General features: G+C 41.6%; 11 protein-coding genes across 11 annotated transcripts; 4 read left to right on the top strand and 7 right to left on the bottom strand.

Moving 5' to 3' along the window:
* Positions 1 to 212: 212 nt before the first annotated feature.
* Positions 213 to 962, top strand: TRS33 (Trs33p; the record flags this gene model as incomplete). The annotated part of the gene is made up of 1 exon (XM_018131408.1): positions 213 to 962. One exon carries the CDS (start codon positions 213 to 215, stop codon positions 960 to 962), a length of 750 nt encoding a protein of 249 aa, XP_017986704.1.
* Positions 963 to 1289: 327 nt separating this feature from the next.
* AZF1 (Azf1p) lies at positions 1290 to 3548 on the bottom strand (the record flags this gene model as incomplete). Its single annotated transcript, XM_018131409.1, has 1 exon — positions 1290 to 3548. One exon carries the CDS (start codon positions 3546 to 3548, stop codon positions 1290 to 1292), a length of 2259 nt encoding a protein of 752 aa, XP_017986703.1.
* A 529-nt stretch (positions 3549 to 4077) lies between these two features.
* Positions 4078 to 4452, top strand: RPC19 (DNA-directed RNA polymerase core subunit RPC19; the record flags this gene model as incomplete). The annotated part of the gene is made up of 1 exon (XM_018131410.1): positions 4078 to 4452. One exon carries the CDS (start codon positions 4078 to 4080, stop codon positions 4450 to 4452), a length of 375 nt encoding a protein of 124 aa, XP_017986702.1.
* Positions 4453 to 4676: 224 nt separating this feature from the next.
* Positions 4677 to 7060, top strand: DBP2 (DEAD-box ATP-dependent RNA helicase DBP2; the record flags this gene model as incomplete). The annotated part of the gene is made up of 2 exons (XM_018131411.1): positions 4677 to 5940; positions 6681 to 7060. 2 exons carry the CDS (start codon positions 4677 to 4679, stop codon positions 7058 to 7060), a joined length of 1644 nt encoding a protein of 547 aa, XP_017986701.1.
* A 210-nt stretch (positions 7061 to 7270) lies between these two features.
* CEX1 (COPI-interacting protein CEX1) lies at positions 7271 to 9460 on the bottom strand (the record flags this gene model as incomplete). Its single annotated transcript, XM_018131412.1, has 1 exon — positions 7271 to 9460. One exon carries the CDS (start codon positions 9458 to 9460, stop codon positions 7271 to 7273), a length of 2190 nt encoding a protein of 729 aa, XP_017986700.1.
* A 257-nt stretch (positions 9461 to 9717) lies between these two features.
* Positions 9718 to 10101, bottom strand: CYB5 (Cyb5p; the record flags this gene model as incomplete). Its single annotated transcript, XM_018131413.1, has 1 exon — positions 9718 to 10101. The coding sequence occupies one exon, from the start codon at positions 10099 to 10101 to the stop codon at positions 9718 to 9720; it is 384 nt and encodes a 127-aa protein (XP_017986699.1).
* A 235-nt stretch (positions 10102 to 10336) lies between these two features.
* NOP15 (rRNA-binding ribosome biosynthesis protein NOP15) lies at positions 10337 to 10975 on the bottom strand (the record flags this gene model as incomplete). Its single annotated transcript, XM_018131414.1, has 1 exon — positions 10337 to 10975. The coding sequence occupies one exon, from the start codon at positions 10973 to 10975 to the stop codon at positions 10337 to 10339; it is 639 nt and encodes a 212-aa protein (XP_017986698.1).
* A 216-nt stretch (positions 10976 to 11191) lies between these two features.
* AW171_hschr31551 (nucleotide diphosphatase) lies at positions 11192 to 11881 on the bottom strand (the record flags this gene model as incomplete). The annotated part of the gene is made up of 1 exon (XM_018131415.1): positions 11192 to 11881. The coding sequence occupies one exon, from the start codon at positions 11879 to 11881 to the stop codon at positions 11192 to 11194; it is 690 nt and encodes a 229-aa protein (XP_017986697.1).
* Positions 11882 to 12035: 154 nt separating this feature from the next.
* AW171_hschr31550 (uncharacterized protein) lies at positions 12036 to 13294 on the bottom strand (the record flags this gene model as incomplete). Its single annotated transcript, XM_018131416.1, has 2 exons — positions 12036 to 13199; positions 13265 to 13294. The coding sequence occupies 2 exons, from the start codon at positions 13292 to 13294 to the stop codon at positions 12036 to 12038; spliced, it is 1194 nt and encodes a 397-aa protein (XP_017986696.1).
* A 186-nt stretch (positions 13295 to 13480) lies between these two features.
* Positions 13481 to 14113, top strand: YAF9 (YEATS domain-containing protein YAF9; the record flags this gene model as incomplete). The annotated part of the gene is made up of 1 exon (XM_018131417.1): positions 13481 to 14113. The coding sequence occupies one exon, from the start codon at positions 13481 to 13483 to the stop codon at positions 14111 to 14113; it is 633 nt and encodes a 210-aa protein (XP_017986695.1).
* An 80-nt stretch (positions 14114 to 14193) lies between these two features.
* Positions 14194 to 14811, bottom strand: AW171_hschr31548 (HCL453Wp; the record flags this gene model as incomplete). Its single annotated transcript, XM_018131418.1, has 1 exon — positions 14194 to 14811. The coding sequence occupies one exon, from the start codon at positions 14809 to 14811 to the stop codon at positions 14194 to 14196; it is 618 nt and encodes a 205-aa protein (XP_017986694.1).
* Positions 14812 to 14885: the final 74 nt, after the last annotated feature.

The raw sequence follows: 14885 nt of genomic DNA, 5'->3' as shown, positions 1-14885 counted from the left end.
TATATGATAGTTCGGTAGATACTGTACTTTTCGTTCTGTAGTTTATATTCTCATTGGTTTAAGTGTAAAGGAGACGTCTCTGCCACAATAGGACGCATTAATTTTTATTGAGACTGCCCGACGTAAGCAATAGACGGATATAACTTGTTTAAGAGGTACCTAGCGGTGATTTTAGGCAGTCAAAATCAGCGTCGTATCTGTCAGTAAGAACAATGGATGGGCTTGGGACTATGAAGCCATCTGGAGAGGCTGAGTTAGACGATTATGCGAAGAGACAACAGCAATTCAAATTATTTCAGGAATCTCTTCCAAAAGTGAATGTAGTGGCTTATGAGATGCTGTTAGATGAGATCGTTCCATTGTGCATGAGGGTTGAGAAGGATTTGAAGGATGATAGTGATGTTTTGAAAGGTTTCGAAGGTCTAGATTTGGCAGATATGAAGATCGCTAGTTCTCATAAGTTGATTGAAGAGTTACAAAAAGCGGATACTGAGACTAGGGATAGCGTTTATTTAAGGTTAAATGGGATAGGCTTTAATATCGGGGTGAAGTTGACGGAGCTGCTAATATTTAGTAATAATCCGAACTTGCATTTTGATAGTATGGACCTTCTTGCAGTAATGAAGTTTATATGCAGAGAGGTATGGATCCAGGTATATGGTAAGCAGATTAACAATCTGAAAACGAACCACCGTGGGACTTTTTACTTGTTTGACTACGAGTTTCCACCGATCCAGCACATGTCGTTGGAAGGCGAGGCATCTCAAGTAGAGCTTGACATGGTGAAGCCGTACCTGCAAATTCCTTGTGGACTTATTCGGGGAGTTCTAGCGTCGCTAGGATTCGAAGGCGAAGCAGTGACAGTAGGGGTGTCATATGTGGATTTGCCGAGCGATCGGTTGCCCTTGAGCATTATGTTTCCACGCGGCGTAAGTTTTAATGTGCATGTTGCGAATAAGTGATCCCGGGAGGCGAGGGGGGTGATAAGTGGCGAACCATAACGTAATCGGGCGCTTAGTAGATCGCAAACGAGATTCAAACATGGAATGCTGCGCAACTGCGACTGGCGTGACCAGCTAATATCGGAAAGTCAAGAGAGCCTTACAAATAGTAATACATATTTTAGTCTCTAAAAAGGTTCCTGTATAGTGATAAAAACGGCTAAATAATCAAAAATAACGTTATCCCGGTGGTTGTATCTTTCGCAATTTCTAGGACGAGTGATCGCTTTTTTTACTTTTGTATTAGGAATTTCCAATTATTACAACAGGAATCGCTTTTCAGGTGAATCAATTACCGGAGAAAACATTCTTAAACTGAACTTCACTGTTCGAACCCTTTCCGGCAACAACTGAACCGGTATCATTTGCTCTCCCTCCGAAGGCAGCTTCATGGAATGAAAATTCGTTTGCCTCCGAAACCTTGGCATCGTCCAACTCTAAACTGTAGTTCAGGTCAGAGAGAGATTTCTTCTTCGCTATGGGTTTTAAAGAACCCAAGGCTCGTGCCGCTACTATAGATGGATCCGGCAAGTGGTTAGGATTTGAGCTGCCACCGCCACTTTGAACTCCTTGGTATGTTTGTTGCTGTTGTCGCTGCACAGAATTAACCGGATCTACAGAAGAGCCTTTAGAGTTGTCCTCGGAATCTAACGACGGCACAATACGTGTGTTGCCCTTACCTCGCCCTTTAATTCCCCTATTACTATTCTTGTATAGAGAAGCAAAATACTCCAGTAGTTCACGTTCCTTAGAGGGCATATCTTCTGCAGGGTCCATTTCAGCGAGTTTCTGAGTTAGTCTATTCAAAGTTTGTAAATGAAACCTATTTTGATGTGCTTTCATGTTTCCCAGTTGCGTAAATGACTTATTACAATCGTCCAACTTACATTGGAATGGCTTGTGATTTTCGTGGGTTAACATATGTGCTGCCAAGTTTCCTTTTCTAGAAAACCGCTTACCGCATTTATCACACTCGTAAGGCCTTTCACCTGTATGTAAACGAACGTGAGTCCGTAAGTTACCACCTTGGGTGAATCGTTTCCCACAGTATTCACATTGAAATGGCTTGTAACCTATATGTGACCGTACATGAACTTCCAGATGCGTTGACTGGGTGAAACACTTGTGACAGTATGGGCATTCATGCTGCTTTACTCCTCGAGATTTTGGCTTCTCTACACCGCCTACTAGCTGCGATGGAGGGGGAATAATGGAGGGCGCATCTTCCAACATCAGCGAACCATCTGCATTTCTTGGCACTTTCTCTGTGACACCTTTCCTCCTTGCCTGTATCACCAGCATCAATTGGTCAACTTTTGTAGCACCTAGAAGAGGCCTAGACTCATCTAGGGCTGCTACTTCTTCATCGGTGGTTAATGCTTCCTTTAGCTTTGCAGCCATATGATGATCCGTCGTAGATCCCCCAGATGATGATAACTTCTTGGTCCTTTGTCTTTTGAGCTTTGGCTCTGTTCCATCCTGCTGTCGTTGATTGTTGCTAGAAGGATGATTGTTCACCGCGACTCCTGTTGTTCCACTTGAGTGTACACTTCCCGCTGAGTTGACCTCTCCCGATATCAGCGGCGATAGGTGCCTTTTTAAAGTCTCCTCTACATCCTCAACCCCGGGAGCATCTGCAACTGCAACTTCTGGATCGATTCCTATTTCATCCTTACCTATTGGACTCATAGACTGTTCTCCTCTCTTAGATCCTGCATTCGCTGGAGGCGGACCAGGTACATACTTATTATCCAGAGTTGGGCGAACAGAAGAGTTCCGCCTCTTGAATTGGAAATCAGCGAAATCGTCAGCATTAAACTTTATTGAGTTCTTGCGTGACAGTGAAGAATTAAAAAATACATCGATGTCTTCGTGCTGTTGATGTGGGTGTTGACCTGCTGCTTGACCAGGTTTCAACACTGGAGGGCCCATTTTATTCGAGCCATTTCCGCCTGTGGGCCCAGTTGTTGGACCAACACCATGACCTCCACCTGCGGGATGACCAAAAAAGTCAAGATCCGTGGATTCGGATGTACCAAAGAATATAGAATTGCGCTTGGATGAAGAAACAGAATCACTGCGTACCGCACCGCCGGATGGTGCTCCTGCTTGTCCCTGCGTCGAACCACCGGAACGACCTTGGGAATAACTAGGTGTCTTAAAACGAGGCATAGAAAACGGTTCCAGCTGCTCAGACGTCCTTCTACCTGTCGAAAAAGCAGACCCACCCCCGTTCGTCCCCGTGTGCCCGTTTTGGTTCGCCGACCATGCATTCACAATAGAATATCCTCGTCCATATGTTACATCATTCCCCCCGGGTCCTGTATTATTTCCACCAGCTCTATCACCCTGGTTATCAATATTCAAGAAGCTGGATATTGATGAATCGGTCGATAGCCTCTGCTGGTTAAAACTTGTGTACATTGACATCGAATCCTGCCTATTCTGCTGCTGCAGCTGTCCTGTTGCTTGTGACTGCGCTGTACCTTGCGCTTGTTCTTGCTTCCCCGCCCCGCCTCCCGTAGAAGACGCTGCATGAGATCCCATCTTTTTTATAACTCAGTCCTTTCTTCTTCTTTACTCACCAATGATAGTTTTGCTTATGAAGGTCGCTCCACTTTCTATTAAAAACCCTGAAAAATTAATAAAAAATCCTTCACCCTTACGATTGGCCTTCAACAAAAAATTACCTCTCCTTTTCCTCACTCTCCTAATGCGCTGAACTAGAATATAGTTCACTGCTGCTTCAGGTTCGTTCTATACAGTAAATCGTCTCTCAATGTTTACTATCCTTGGCCTGTATAGTTAAAATGACGAGTGCCACTGTTTTCAAGTTGCTGCTAAAGGTGGCCGGTTAACGACCAACACACCTGTTACCCGCCACGACATATAACACGTGACTATTACACACGTGATACATATACAGAGCACGTGACTGAACGTGCCTTAAATCAATTACCCGGTCGATGCCCACCGGCCGGGTAAGAAGGTGGTGAAAATTTGGCGATGAGCTACAAGCGACCGAGAACCGACTCTTACTACCCGCTAGAAGCCGCAACCCCAAGTTCCCGCCCCAATGTCCGAGGATAATGCAAATAAGGATGTAGATATGCTCTCCGAAGAGCACGCCGTCGAGGAAGAAGAAGTCGACAGAGACAAGATCAAACTCTTGCCCCAAGCGACTTCCGACGACGGCACATGCGCTTCTTTCCAGATTAACGATGAAGACCACACACTTGGAAATGCACTCCATTACATCATCATGAAGAACCCAGAAGTCGAATTCTGTGGGTATTCCATTCCTCATCCCTCAGAGAATTTACTGAACATACGTATTCAGACATACGGTGCTATTACCGCTGTCGAAGCCCTCCACAAAGGCCTTCAGGACCTGATGGACATGTGCGACGCCGTAGAAGACAAATTCACACAGCGCATACGGGAACTATAAGCCCTGAAGCTGCCAAGTATCTACATTCCATACCATGTACAACATAGTATAATCTGTAACTTTGTACGTCTAATATATTATTACTTTTTATGATGGCAAAAGGAAAATTTTTTAAATAAACATATAAAGGCGGCTCGCTTTCGAAATCTTATTGCCAAACCTCCATTCGCCACCCAGGTTATTTTGTTAAAGAGCTAATTTTTATAGGAATCAGGGATTTAACGATGGCATTCAGTGGTAGAGATCAGCAGTTCAATAGGGACAACTTTAACGGCCGTGGCGGTGATCACAGAGGCCAAAGGTCATCGGACAGAAATGACTATGGCAGAGATATGAGAGGCGGAAGAGGCGGTTACGGTGGTCGCGGTAGAGGTCAACAAGATCGTCTTGAATTGAGAAAGCCTGAATGGGATTTGGAGTCTTTGCCCAAGTTCGAGAAGAACTTCTACGTCGAGCACGAAGACGTTCAAAACATGAGCGAGGACGACGTAAAAAAGTTTAGACGGGAGAGCGAGATGACAATCATTGGTCACGATGTTCCTAAGCCAATTCGGACTTTCGATGAGGCTGGATTTCCGGAATATGTGTTGCGTGAGGTTAAGGACGAGGGGTTTGAGAAGCCCACCGCAATTCAGTGCCAAGGATGGCCAATGGCTTTGTCTGGGCGTGATATGATCGGTGTTGCAGCTACTGGTTCTGGTAAGACTTTGTCATATTGTTTACCAGGGATTGTTCACATAAACGCCCAGCCTCTGCTGTCTCCCGGTGATGGACCTATTGTTTTGGTGTTGGCACCAACTAGAGAATTGGCGGTACAAATTCAGAAGGAATGTTCCAAGTTTGGGCGTTCTTCTAGAATCAGGAATACATGTGTGTATGGTGGTGTACCAAAGTCGCAGCAAATCAGAGATTTGCAAAGAGGTGTCGAGATTTTGATTGCCACTCCTGGTAGATTGATAGATATGTTGGAAATCGGAAAGACCAACCTAAAGAGAGTCACTTATTTGGTTTTGGACGAAGCCGATAGAATGTTAGATATGGGATTTGAACCACAAATCAGGAAGATTGTGGATCAAATTCGTCCTGATAGACAAACATTAATGTGGTCTGCAACCTGGCCAAAGGAGGTGCAACAATTGGCTAGTGACTACTTGCATGACCCAATTCAGGTGAACATTGGTTCCTTGGAGTTGGCTGCTTCACATTCTATTACTCAACTTGTGGAAGTTGTTTCAGAGTTTGATAAACGTGATAGATTAGTCAAGCATCTAGAAATTGCAGCCAAGGACACCGAATCCAAGATTATTATATTTGCCTCCACGAAAAGGACATGTGACGAGATCACCTCCTATCTGAGGGAAGACGGCTGGCCTGCTTTAGCCATTCATGGTGACAAGCAACAGCAGGAGCGTGACTGGGTTTTGAATGAATTCAGAACTGGTAGATCCCCAATTATGGTAGCCACAGATGTTGCGGCTAGAGGTATTGGTATGTATTAAACTTTTTTTTTGGGTGCGGCAGTAGATGCTGGTAATCTTCTGTCTCACCCTATACTCACATCAATGATATGACAGATACGAATGTTAGAAGGACAAATTCCTTTTTCTACTCTTTTAGAGACGATAGAAAAAACTGCACATGAAAGGGAAGTAGGGAAATGCTATAATTACGACGATGCGAAGATTGGTTGGCGGGGGGTAAGTCTATGCTGGACTATATGGTGTTTTAGTAATGCCTATTTGCTTTAGCAGAGACTTCCTTTTTCTGCAGTATCAGTGCTGTTCAATTTCACATTTTTAATATTACGATTTTTACTTGCACAATTTCTGAGGCTAACCAGTTGCAGGAATATCAATACTGTGTGAAAATAGTAAGCTGTCACCGTCTAGTCTAATTACTATTCGAGTTTGAAATGTCGTTACTTTGCGCATTGTATTCGTCGTTGCTTTCTTTCTATTTCATATTTATGTGTGTAGTTCTGTTTATTCGTTTCCTGTATTTGGATAGAGGTACGATGACTATTGTGAATGTATGAGAATAATTAGCATACATGCACTATGGTAATCGGCTTCTACCACCTTAAGCTGTTGGAATGATGCGTCGTTCTATACAACTTGAATAATATACATGAAAGATACAAATTTCTTGGAAGTTTTAGTCATACATTCTGATCATGTCATCGCTCTTGTATGCTTTCTTAAAAGCAGTATACTAACAATAATAATTAGATGTCAAGGGTATCAACTTTGTTATCAACTATGATATGCCAGGTAACATCGAAGATTACGTCCACAGAATTGGTAGAACTGGTAGAGCTGGTGCCACTGGTACTGCCATTTCGTTTTTCACCGAAGCTAGCAAGTCATTGGGTGCTCAGTTGATCTCTATTATGAGAGAAGCTAAGCAAGAAATCCCTCAGGAGTTATTGGTTTATGACCGTGCTCCTCGTGGTTTCCACCCTAGATATGGCGGTGGTAGAGGTGGCTATGGTGGTCGTGGTCGTGGCGGTTACGGTGGTCGTGGCGGTCGTGGAGGCTACGGCGGTCGTGGTAACGGCTTCGGTGGTGGCTACAAACCAAGAGACGGCGGTTGGGGAAATAGAAACTGATCGTATTCCGGGGGGTTGTCAAAAGTATAAACCATTAAAATAACTGGTAGTTTTTTATCTTATTTACCTAATAGAATGTATAGTACAATATTTTATTTTTCGTTTCTATACGGCCATATATATATGTATATACATATATCAACTAATTTGATCAAGAGAACGGTTATAGTGAATAATATTATTGAGTCTGAGCAATTCCGGGATATATGATTACCATTCATCAGTCCAGCCATCGTCTCCATCATTCCAGCCATTATCGTCAATTACCTTCTTCAAATCTTTTGATGCAGTTTTCTTAATGCTAACTGGTTTTACAGCTTTAGCGGTCTTGACCGTTGTGTGAACCTTTCTACTTCTGGTATTTTTGTTTTCATTATCCCAAGCGGCCCATGAATCATTGCCGTCGTCTCCGTCATTTAGCTCTTCATTCCAAGATTTTTGAACTTTAACCGAACCAAAAGTAGGTTTCGTAGCAGCAACTTCTCCGAAAGTGGAAACTTGGGTTTTCATATCACTATTTTTTGAAGTTAACTTAGAAGCATTACTATTAATAGGTAATTTGTTACTCTTTTCCACTTCTACTTCACTCCAACTATCATCTGCAGTGACATCATCCCACTCATCGCTATTAGCCGTTCTCGTAAGTACATTTTTATTAGTTTTAGCGGATATTTTCAAATTGTCTAAGAAATTATTGACCAAGTCATCCTGAGATGAGCTTAGCATGGAATCAAAGTCTACATCAACAAAATCTTCGCCTGTAGTGGTATCTTCAACTGAAACAGAGCGTTCGACTAACTTCTTCAAATATAACTCGAAGACTTCTTTTGCTTGAGACCTGACTTGCTTATTCTTATCTAATAAACCAGGCGCGACGACGCTTAATATCTTATTGGCAATGGTCTCGGCATCAAATAAATGCAAACTCTTCTTCAATCCGTAGAGTGCAGCAACCCTTGGTAAGATAGCTGGGTCCTTCAATGACTTACTAAAAGCTGTACCTAATATACTAGATCTTTCATTACTTGATAACTTATCGGCAATCTCAGTTATTGTAAGTATAGTCCACATACGGATATCAATTTCCGAGTCAACTTGTGTTTTAGCTAGATGTCTCAATAAATCATTGTTCAATTGACGCTCAGTGATCTTTCCCACCATAAAGCTAGTCCGCTTTAAAGTCTGGAATCTGATAGTGAAATCAGAATCAACCATGCCTTGAATAAAATATGGAAATACTTGATTTTGTAGTTCATTCTTAGTAAGCTTATCCACATAACCCGGTATGTACAACAACAGCAAGTATCTCAGTTGACGGTCAGATATTTTGTAGTTGTCAAAAATTAGCGGTTTCACGTACTTATCAAAAGTGCTTTCAAACTGTACGGCCTTAGACTTCGAGCACGATAATTCAAGTATACTTGCTACGAGTGGAACTATATTTGTAAAATTCGCTGTTTCAGGCCTTAACCTATTGGCATTCATACCTATTTGAATAGTTTCTGCCAATACTTGAATTAAATAGTTATCAACAAAACCAGGTGCACTGCCGCACAGAATTCCTGGATTCTCCATTATGATGGCTTGGATCTCATTAACTGCTAACATTTTACCAGCGTCATCTTTAATATGTACTTCTTTCAAATGCTCATACACAGCGATTAGTTGGCATTGAAATGGAGCAGTACGACTAACAAAGGAAGCAAATTCGGATACTGTACATCTTCCTTGAGATAGACCATTTAGTTGTGATTTCCATGAGCCAGGGACCTTGGGACCATAAACATCTTTAATTAGAGCTGCCAAATGAACAGAATCAATATTCAAAGACTCCTTTGTAGGCAGAGCATAAGCACTATTATCCACAAGCGACATATATGTCTTCATACTAACTTTAAGGTTTTGAAGTTGACCTTTTGACGTGCAAAGTTCTAAACCAAAGAGACACCATTCGCCACGATCGTTTACGTAAACGTTACCCTTAGCTAAAGTGCCCAACAGAACTGACGCCCGTTCATGCAGAAGCTTTAACGTCCCCAAAACCTGATAAAGTCCCAAAGAGATTGCATCTTCACTGATATTCTTTAAGATCTCGGGAAATAACCGCTGGACTCTTTCCGTAACTATGTAAGTCATATTAGGGTCCGAATCAAGCACATCCAAAACTCGGACCAAACCCGGTAATTTTAAGGTCTTTGCCTTATGAACTGCATTTCGAATAAACTCTTCCAACAATGCATTTTTGGAATCTTGTTTAGAGTAAGCAAACAATGTAACAGGTAAGGAGTCCGATTTCCTAGTACCCTGCTGAACCTCCCAAAATGGCGTGCTAAAGGCCGTATCGCTATGAAGAGTATATGGAAACTGAAAGCTTGATATTGACTTGAAGATAAAATTCATCTTAGCACTCAGTAGCAGGTATACTTCTGTTTCAAACGTTGTTCACCTTCAGTAACCGTTGTAATAATCAGTAGTAAACTTAAAAAAATTAAAGTGATATATTTATACCTGTATCAATACCAGTAATGAATTATACAACTTTTAAATAAATATGGGGATGAAAGCTACTTCCGACTATCTTACATGTTCCGATATCTGCTTGCGATATTGAATGACCTATAAATGATCCTTCATTGAGCAAGCTGATGTCGATTGACTTAGAACCATTTATTTTGATAATAACCGTATGAAGCAGCTGCTAAGAAGACAAAAATGAATGCAAGCCATAATATGCCGTTTCCTTCGTTCGCAGAATCAGTTGTTGTCATGGTATCTGGTTCTGAGACGAAAACAGGCTCGCTGTTCAAATCCACATCACCGATATATAGATCCTCCAACATCTTCTTGGCATCCTCAGAGTGATTGATGTCGATGAATGGCTCTGTTGCATCCTGACCACCTAAATCAGCAATGATTTCATCACCACCCGGGTGTTCATCCACGAACTTACTGCAGTCGTAGACCTTGTTGTTAATGATTATCCAGATGTCCGTATCAGTATTGTGTTCTGCAATTTCTTTGTAGCTGTATAGTTTTGGCATTTTGGGAGATTGACAGCTTATAAATAAGGACTTCGAGCTTGAATACGTTGATTGGGCAGGCTTAGAGGTCTGTTTGATCACCAATGGAGCTACGTCGACATATTATCTACTAAAAATGAATGTGCTCAGACAAAAACCGGTAACTCCGGATCACGTGACAAGAAGAATGATGGTTACATGTGTGTATTTGTATTGTACAGAAGTTCGATGAGTATTTAAATGATGCTAGGGCGTTCTACCACTTGAATTCAATGCCGGAGGCGTTTAATTTTTCTATTCTCTGCTGATGTTTTGCGTTAGCCTTTTTCTTGGCCTTTTCAACACTCTTTATGTATGTCTCCTTGTGAACACGCTTCTTATACTTGTAGAGCTTTTCAATCTTCTTACCCTTTGGAAGAACAACGACTTTTAACAGGTGACCCATTAGAAGGTAGTTGTGCATTGAATCCTGCGCGATGACCGCATCATCCTTGTTGACGAACTCCACAAAACCGTAATGTCTAGAGTTACCAGTCTTCTTGTTTCTAGCTAGACCTACCTTTTTCAGGTCACCAAACTGGGAGAAATACTTTGACAATTCGCGTTCATGGAACCCATGAGGTAGCCTGGAGATATACAGTATTGAAGAGAGTTCTACACCAGAAGGACTCTTTGTCTGTTTCGTTGAACCTTTCTTTGAGCTATCCAATTTCTTAACGGTATGGGCCGATTCACCTTTAGTTTCAACCTCAAGCTCATCCCCAGAACTGGATTCATCGTGTTTATCATTTGAATCAGAAAATCCCTCCATTTCACTATCGGAAACGTCACTAGCGGACAAATTTAGTTCTTCCGACTTCGACTTAACATCTACCTCCTTGATTTTACGTGCCATGATCAATTCTGACTATCCTGGTTGGTTCTAATGTGCCAGATTACAGTCTTTTATCGCACTAGAGGAAGAGAGATGAGCTTCCATATAGAAAATTTTTCGAATTAAAGCGGCAGAAAAAAGAAATATTGATTACTTCGTTTAAAGTTACCAGAATAGGGGCACGATGAGGAGCACCTGGGCAGCCGATTGAGAGATATCGGATGTCTCTGATGATGATCAGCGTCTTATTGAGTGCTGTGCAACTGCCTTTATGATCTGGGACATAGTTCCGTTTGCAGGAAGTCCCACAACGTTATAGTAGTCGCCTTCTATCATTTTTATCATAACGGCACTGAAACCTTGAATCTTGAACCCTCCAGCAACTTGGAGTCCATCACCGCTCTCTACGTAGCTCTTTAGCACTGTCTTTGGCAACTCAGAATCAAAAAACACGCGTGTAGTCTGGTGGAAGGGAAATACCGTGTAATCGTCGTTGTTTATCCAAAGAATCACATTCACGGCAGTTACCACACGCAGTGGGTGCGGAGAGTCACAAAACTTACTGAGGGTAGCAAACTGCACTTCCTTAGTTCCTGGTTTTTCGTATATTACGTTATCATTGTCAATGACGACTGTGTCAGCGCAAATGACAATTTTTGGTTTTGGAGAAATAGCTGTCCCTCTTCCCTTTTTCAAGTCCTCTAAAATACTGGTACTTTTACCTTTGCATGTATCAACCACATACTGAATTGGGTTATCTTTATAAAGCTTCTTATCGAGGTTTTCTTCAAAACTAGGTTTCATAATGTGGATATTTTGAAAACCAAGAACTTCCTGGAGTATTTCAAGGCGCCTTGGGGACGATGAAGCCAGCAGCATATCATAGTCTTTACGGATTGTATCTAGAACGTTCATTATATGCTTCATAGGTTTTCGCTATGTTGGTTCTAACTTTTGTGAGCTTTATTAGAGATTAAAGGTTCATTAGTTTGACTTTATAAAATACTGAAAATGAAAAAAAAAAAAAAAAAAAAAAAAAATTTCAAAAACTTGAGAATTGGTCTAGTGGCTCACCGTAACATCAGACGTGGTCTACTTCGCTCAACTCCAACCGGTCTACTATTCTATAGATTTTTTCAGGCATAACTTTCTCATGCGTCGAAGAATAGTCTTCCTGTAATGTCTTCGTTTCGGCAGTTTTACTAATTTCACCTTTTATATCTTGGTTTATCTTCTTTTTAGCTGCTGCGGCATTAGGAAAGGCTAGCTCCGTCCCAATGAGCTTTTTCCAACTCCCCTCGTATAAATGATCTCCTATTTTTACGAGTGGATTCTCTTTGCCAAGACCAGAATATTGCATTGTTGCTGTATGTACTAGTTCATTTAATTCACGGTAGTTGTGGTTTGGCAGATCTATGCTCACGTAAACATGCTCAATGTCATCTACAAGTTGTTCAGAATTCCCATTCTCTTTGCTCGTATCAGCAGTAATTCTTGCCGCCTGCCTGGCCTGAACGTCTGCATCAGAGCCGGCCTCAAAGCCATTGCTAAAATCCCAGCACATTTCCTCCCCCTGGGACAAAAACTCTGTATTACCGTTCATAGTCATCTTCCAGAGTCGTCTGTCGAAAGGAATGTCGGGATCATCGCCAAGAAGCTCATACTTGTCTAGTGAACATGCTCCACTCCTAATAATGGTGCCATCTTCGTCAATTGAATCGCGGACATTGGTAAAACCCAAGAGATTCATTCCTAGAGCGATTTTAGTAGCCGCGTGCGTCACCAACATTATATGCTCCACATTAGGAAACCTTTCCTCGACCCTTGACACAAAAGACGGCCAAAATGCCTTACAACGCTCAAAAATGTCCTCTTCAGTCTCACCGCTGTTACTTGGTATTACAGTAGATTCCCAATCATCCTTTAATTTCCCTGGGAAAAAATTATGCAGTACTTCAAAACTAGCAGGCTCAGGAATCACCTCACGATCTGGTTTATACCATTCACCGATTCCTCGCTCGAGATATATGGGTAATTCTAACACATCAGCTATGGGTTCAGATGTCTGTAAGCAACGGAAAAAGGGAGAAGAAAATAATACCTCAGGCTGAGTACCTATCGATAAAATATAATGCGCTAATTCCTTGGCTTGCTCAAGTCCATGCTCGGCTAATGGAAAATCACTATTTACACCTGTTGGCGGCTGTGGATATGGTTCTGGAAGCCAGTTGGATCGGTAACCATGCTGTCAGAGACAGTTAATAAACCAGCACAATAAAAAAAATCAACAAAAAAATCAGACTAACATACTCTGACGATATAAATGGTCTTAACCGTCATATTAGATTGCAATAGTCGGTATATTAACCTCGCGTACCATTCGTTTCCATTAGTATTCAAATGTGTGAAGAACTTAGAATTTTTTTCCTACTTAGGCCTTTTAAAACCACGGTCTCAAAAAGAGCCTTCTGTAGTACTAATTACTGATATAACTATAGAATTTAAGACAAGTATAAGGCGTCTACAATGGCTCCTCAAACTGCAAAGAGGATTAAAACTCTTTCTATAACTCGTCCAATAATTTACGGGAACACTGCCAAAAAAATTGGTGATTTTAGGCCTCCTAATGCTCCCGCAGAGCATACTCATATGTGGACAATATTCGTTCGAGGCCCTCAAGGCGAGGATATCTCATACTTTATTAAGAAAGTGGTGTTTAAACTTCATGAAACCTATCCTACTCCCGTGCGGGTTGTTGATTCACCACCCTTTGAGCTAACTGAAACAGGGTGGGGTGAATTTGAAATAAACGTTAAGATTCACTTTATTGACGATGCTAATGAAAAGATGTTAAGTTTTTACCACCACCTACGGCTGCACCCATATACAGATAAAGATCAGGGTGGCGACGGTAGTGGCGATGAGATCAAGTCTGTTTACTATGATGAGATTGTGTTTAATGAGCCCAATGAGCTATTCTTCTCTAAAATGATCAAAAAGCCAGGCAATTTGCTGCCGTCGAATAAAACTAAGGATTGTGTCTTCTCAAAGCAGCTGGAACAGGAAGAAATAGATCGGATTAAGATATCTACAGGGAAAATCGACCAGGAGATCGAAGAGCTGAAAAAGAAGCTGGAAAACGATTTGAAAAAGCAGTAAAGAATAAAACATGACATTACAGAGTCCCTATTTGTTACTTAGGTTAATCTAAAGGCACCAAACTAGCATAATATGGTGTCTTAATCTATGGATGGCGTTTGCTGAATGATATTAAGTAGTTGTGCTTTGAATGATGCTCTATTGAAGGGACTGAATGGTAGAAATGCGACAAGGTGTCCCTCACGATTGAAAAGAAGTACGCAATCCATTGGGTATATGCCACCACCAAGTGGATCCAATAGATGTAGTGCTCGTATCAGAGTCTGCCCATTTGTGATAATTGGGAAGTCGCAGTTTTCCTCCATTGCCGATCCGTTGACAGTAACGCCTACCAGTGCCGTGTCATGGGAGTCGAGATTTCGCAGAATGTCCGAAAGGACAGACGTAAACACATAATGGGGGTTAAAAAATGCAACAGCAATGTAGTTGTGATTGGCTTTCCTTCGTATCATCTCGCGGAAACTTCCTTTACGACACCGACCTTGGAATTTATAATCAAAGTTTTGCATTGCGTTACGGCTATCACGAAGGAACAGGTAATTATACAGGAGAGAACTCTTTTCAATCGACCATGACTCTATAGAATATGGGTCCCTGCAATATCTCTTAGAGGCTAACGTACAACTACCATGGTTTTCTGAACCAAGGTCATTTTTCTTAGACGGATGTATAACATCGAGCTCAAATTCTCTTTTCATAGAATACTTGGTGGTTAGATGGCCAGTGTTTAATTAACGAAATATACCCGACCTAGCAGTACTTGAGCGAAGTT

Source organism: Eremothecium sinecaudum, chromosome III (assembly GCF_001548555.1).
Source record: "Eremothecium sinecaudum strain ATCC 58844 chromosome III, complete sequence".
NCBI classification, from domain to species: Eukaryota; Fungi; Ascomycota; class Saccharomycetes; order Saccharomycetales; family Saccharomycetaceae; genus Eremothecium; species Eremothecium sinecaudum.
This window is presented reverse-complemented; position numbering and strand designations above follow the sequence as displayed.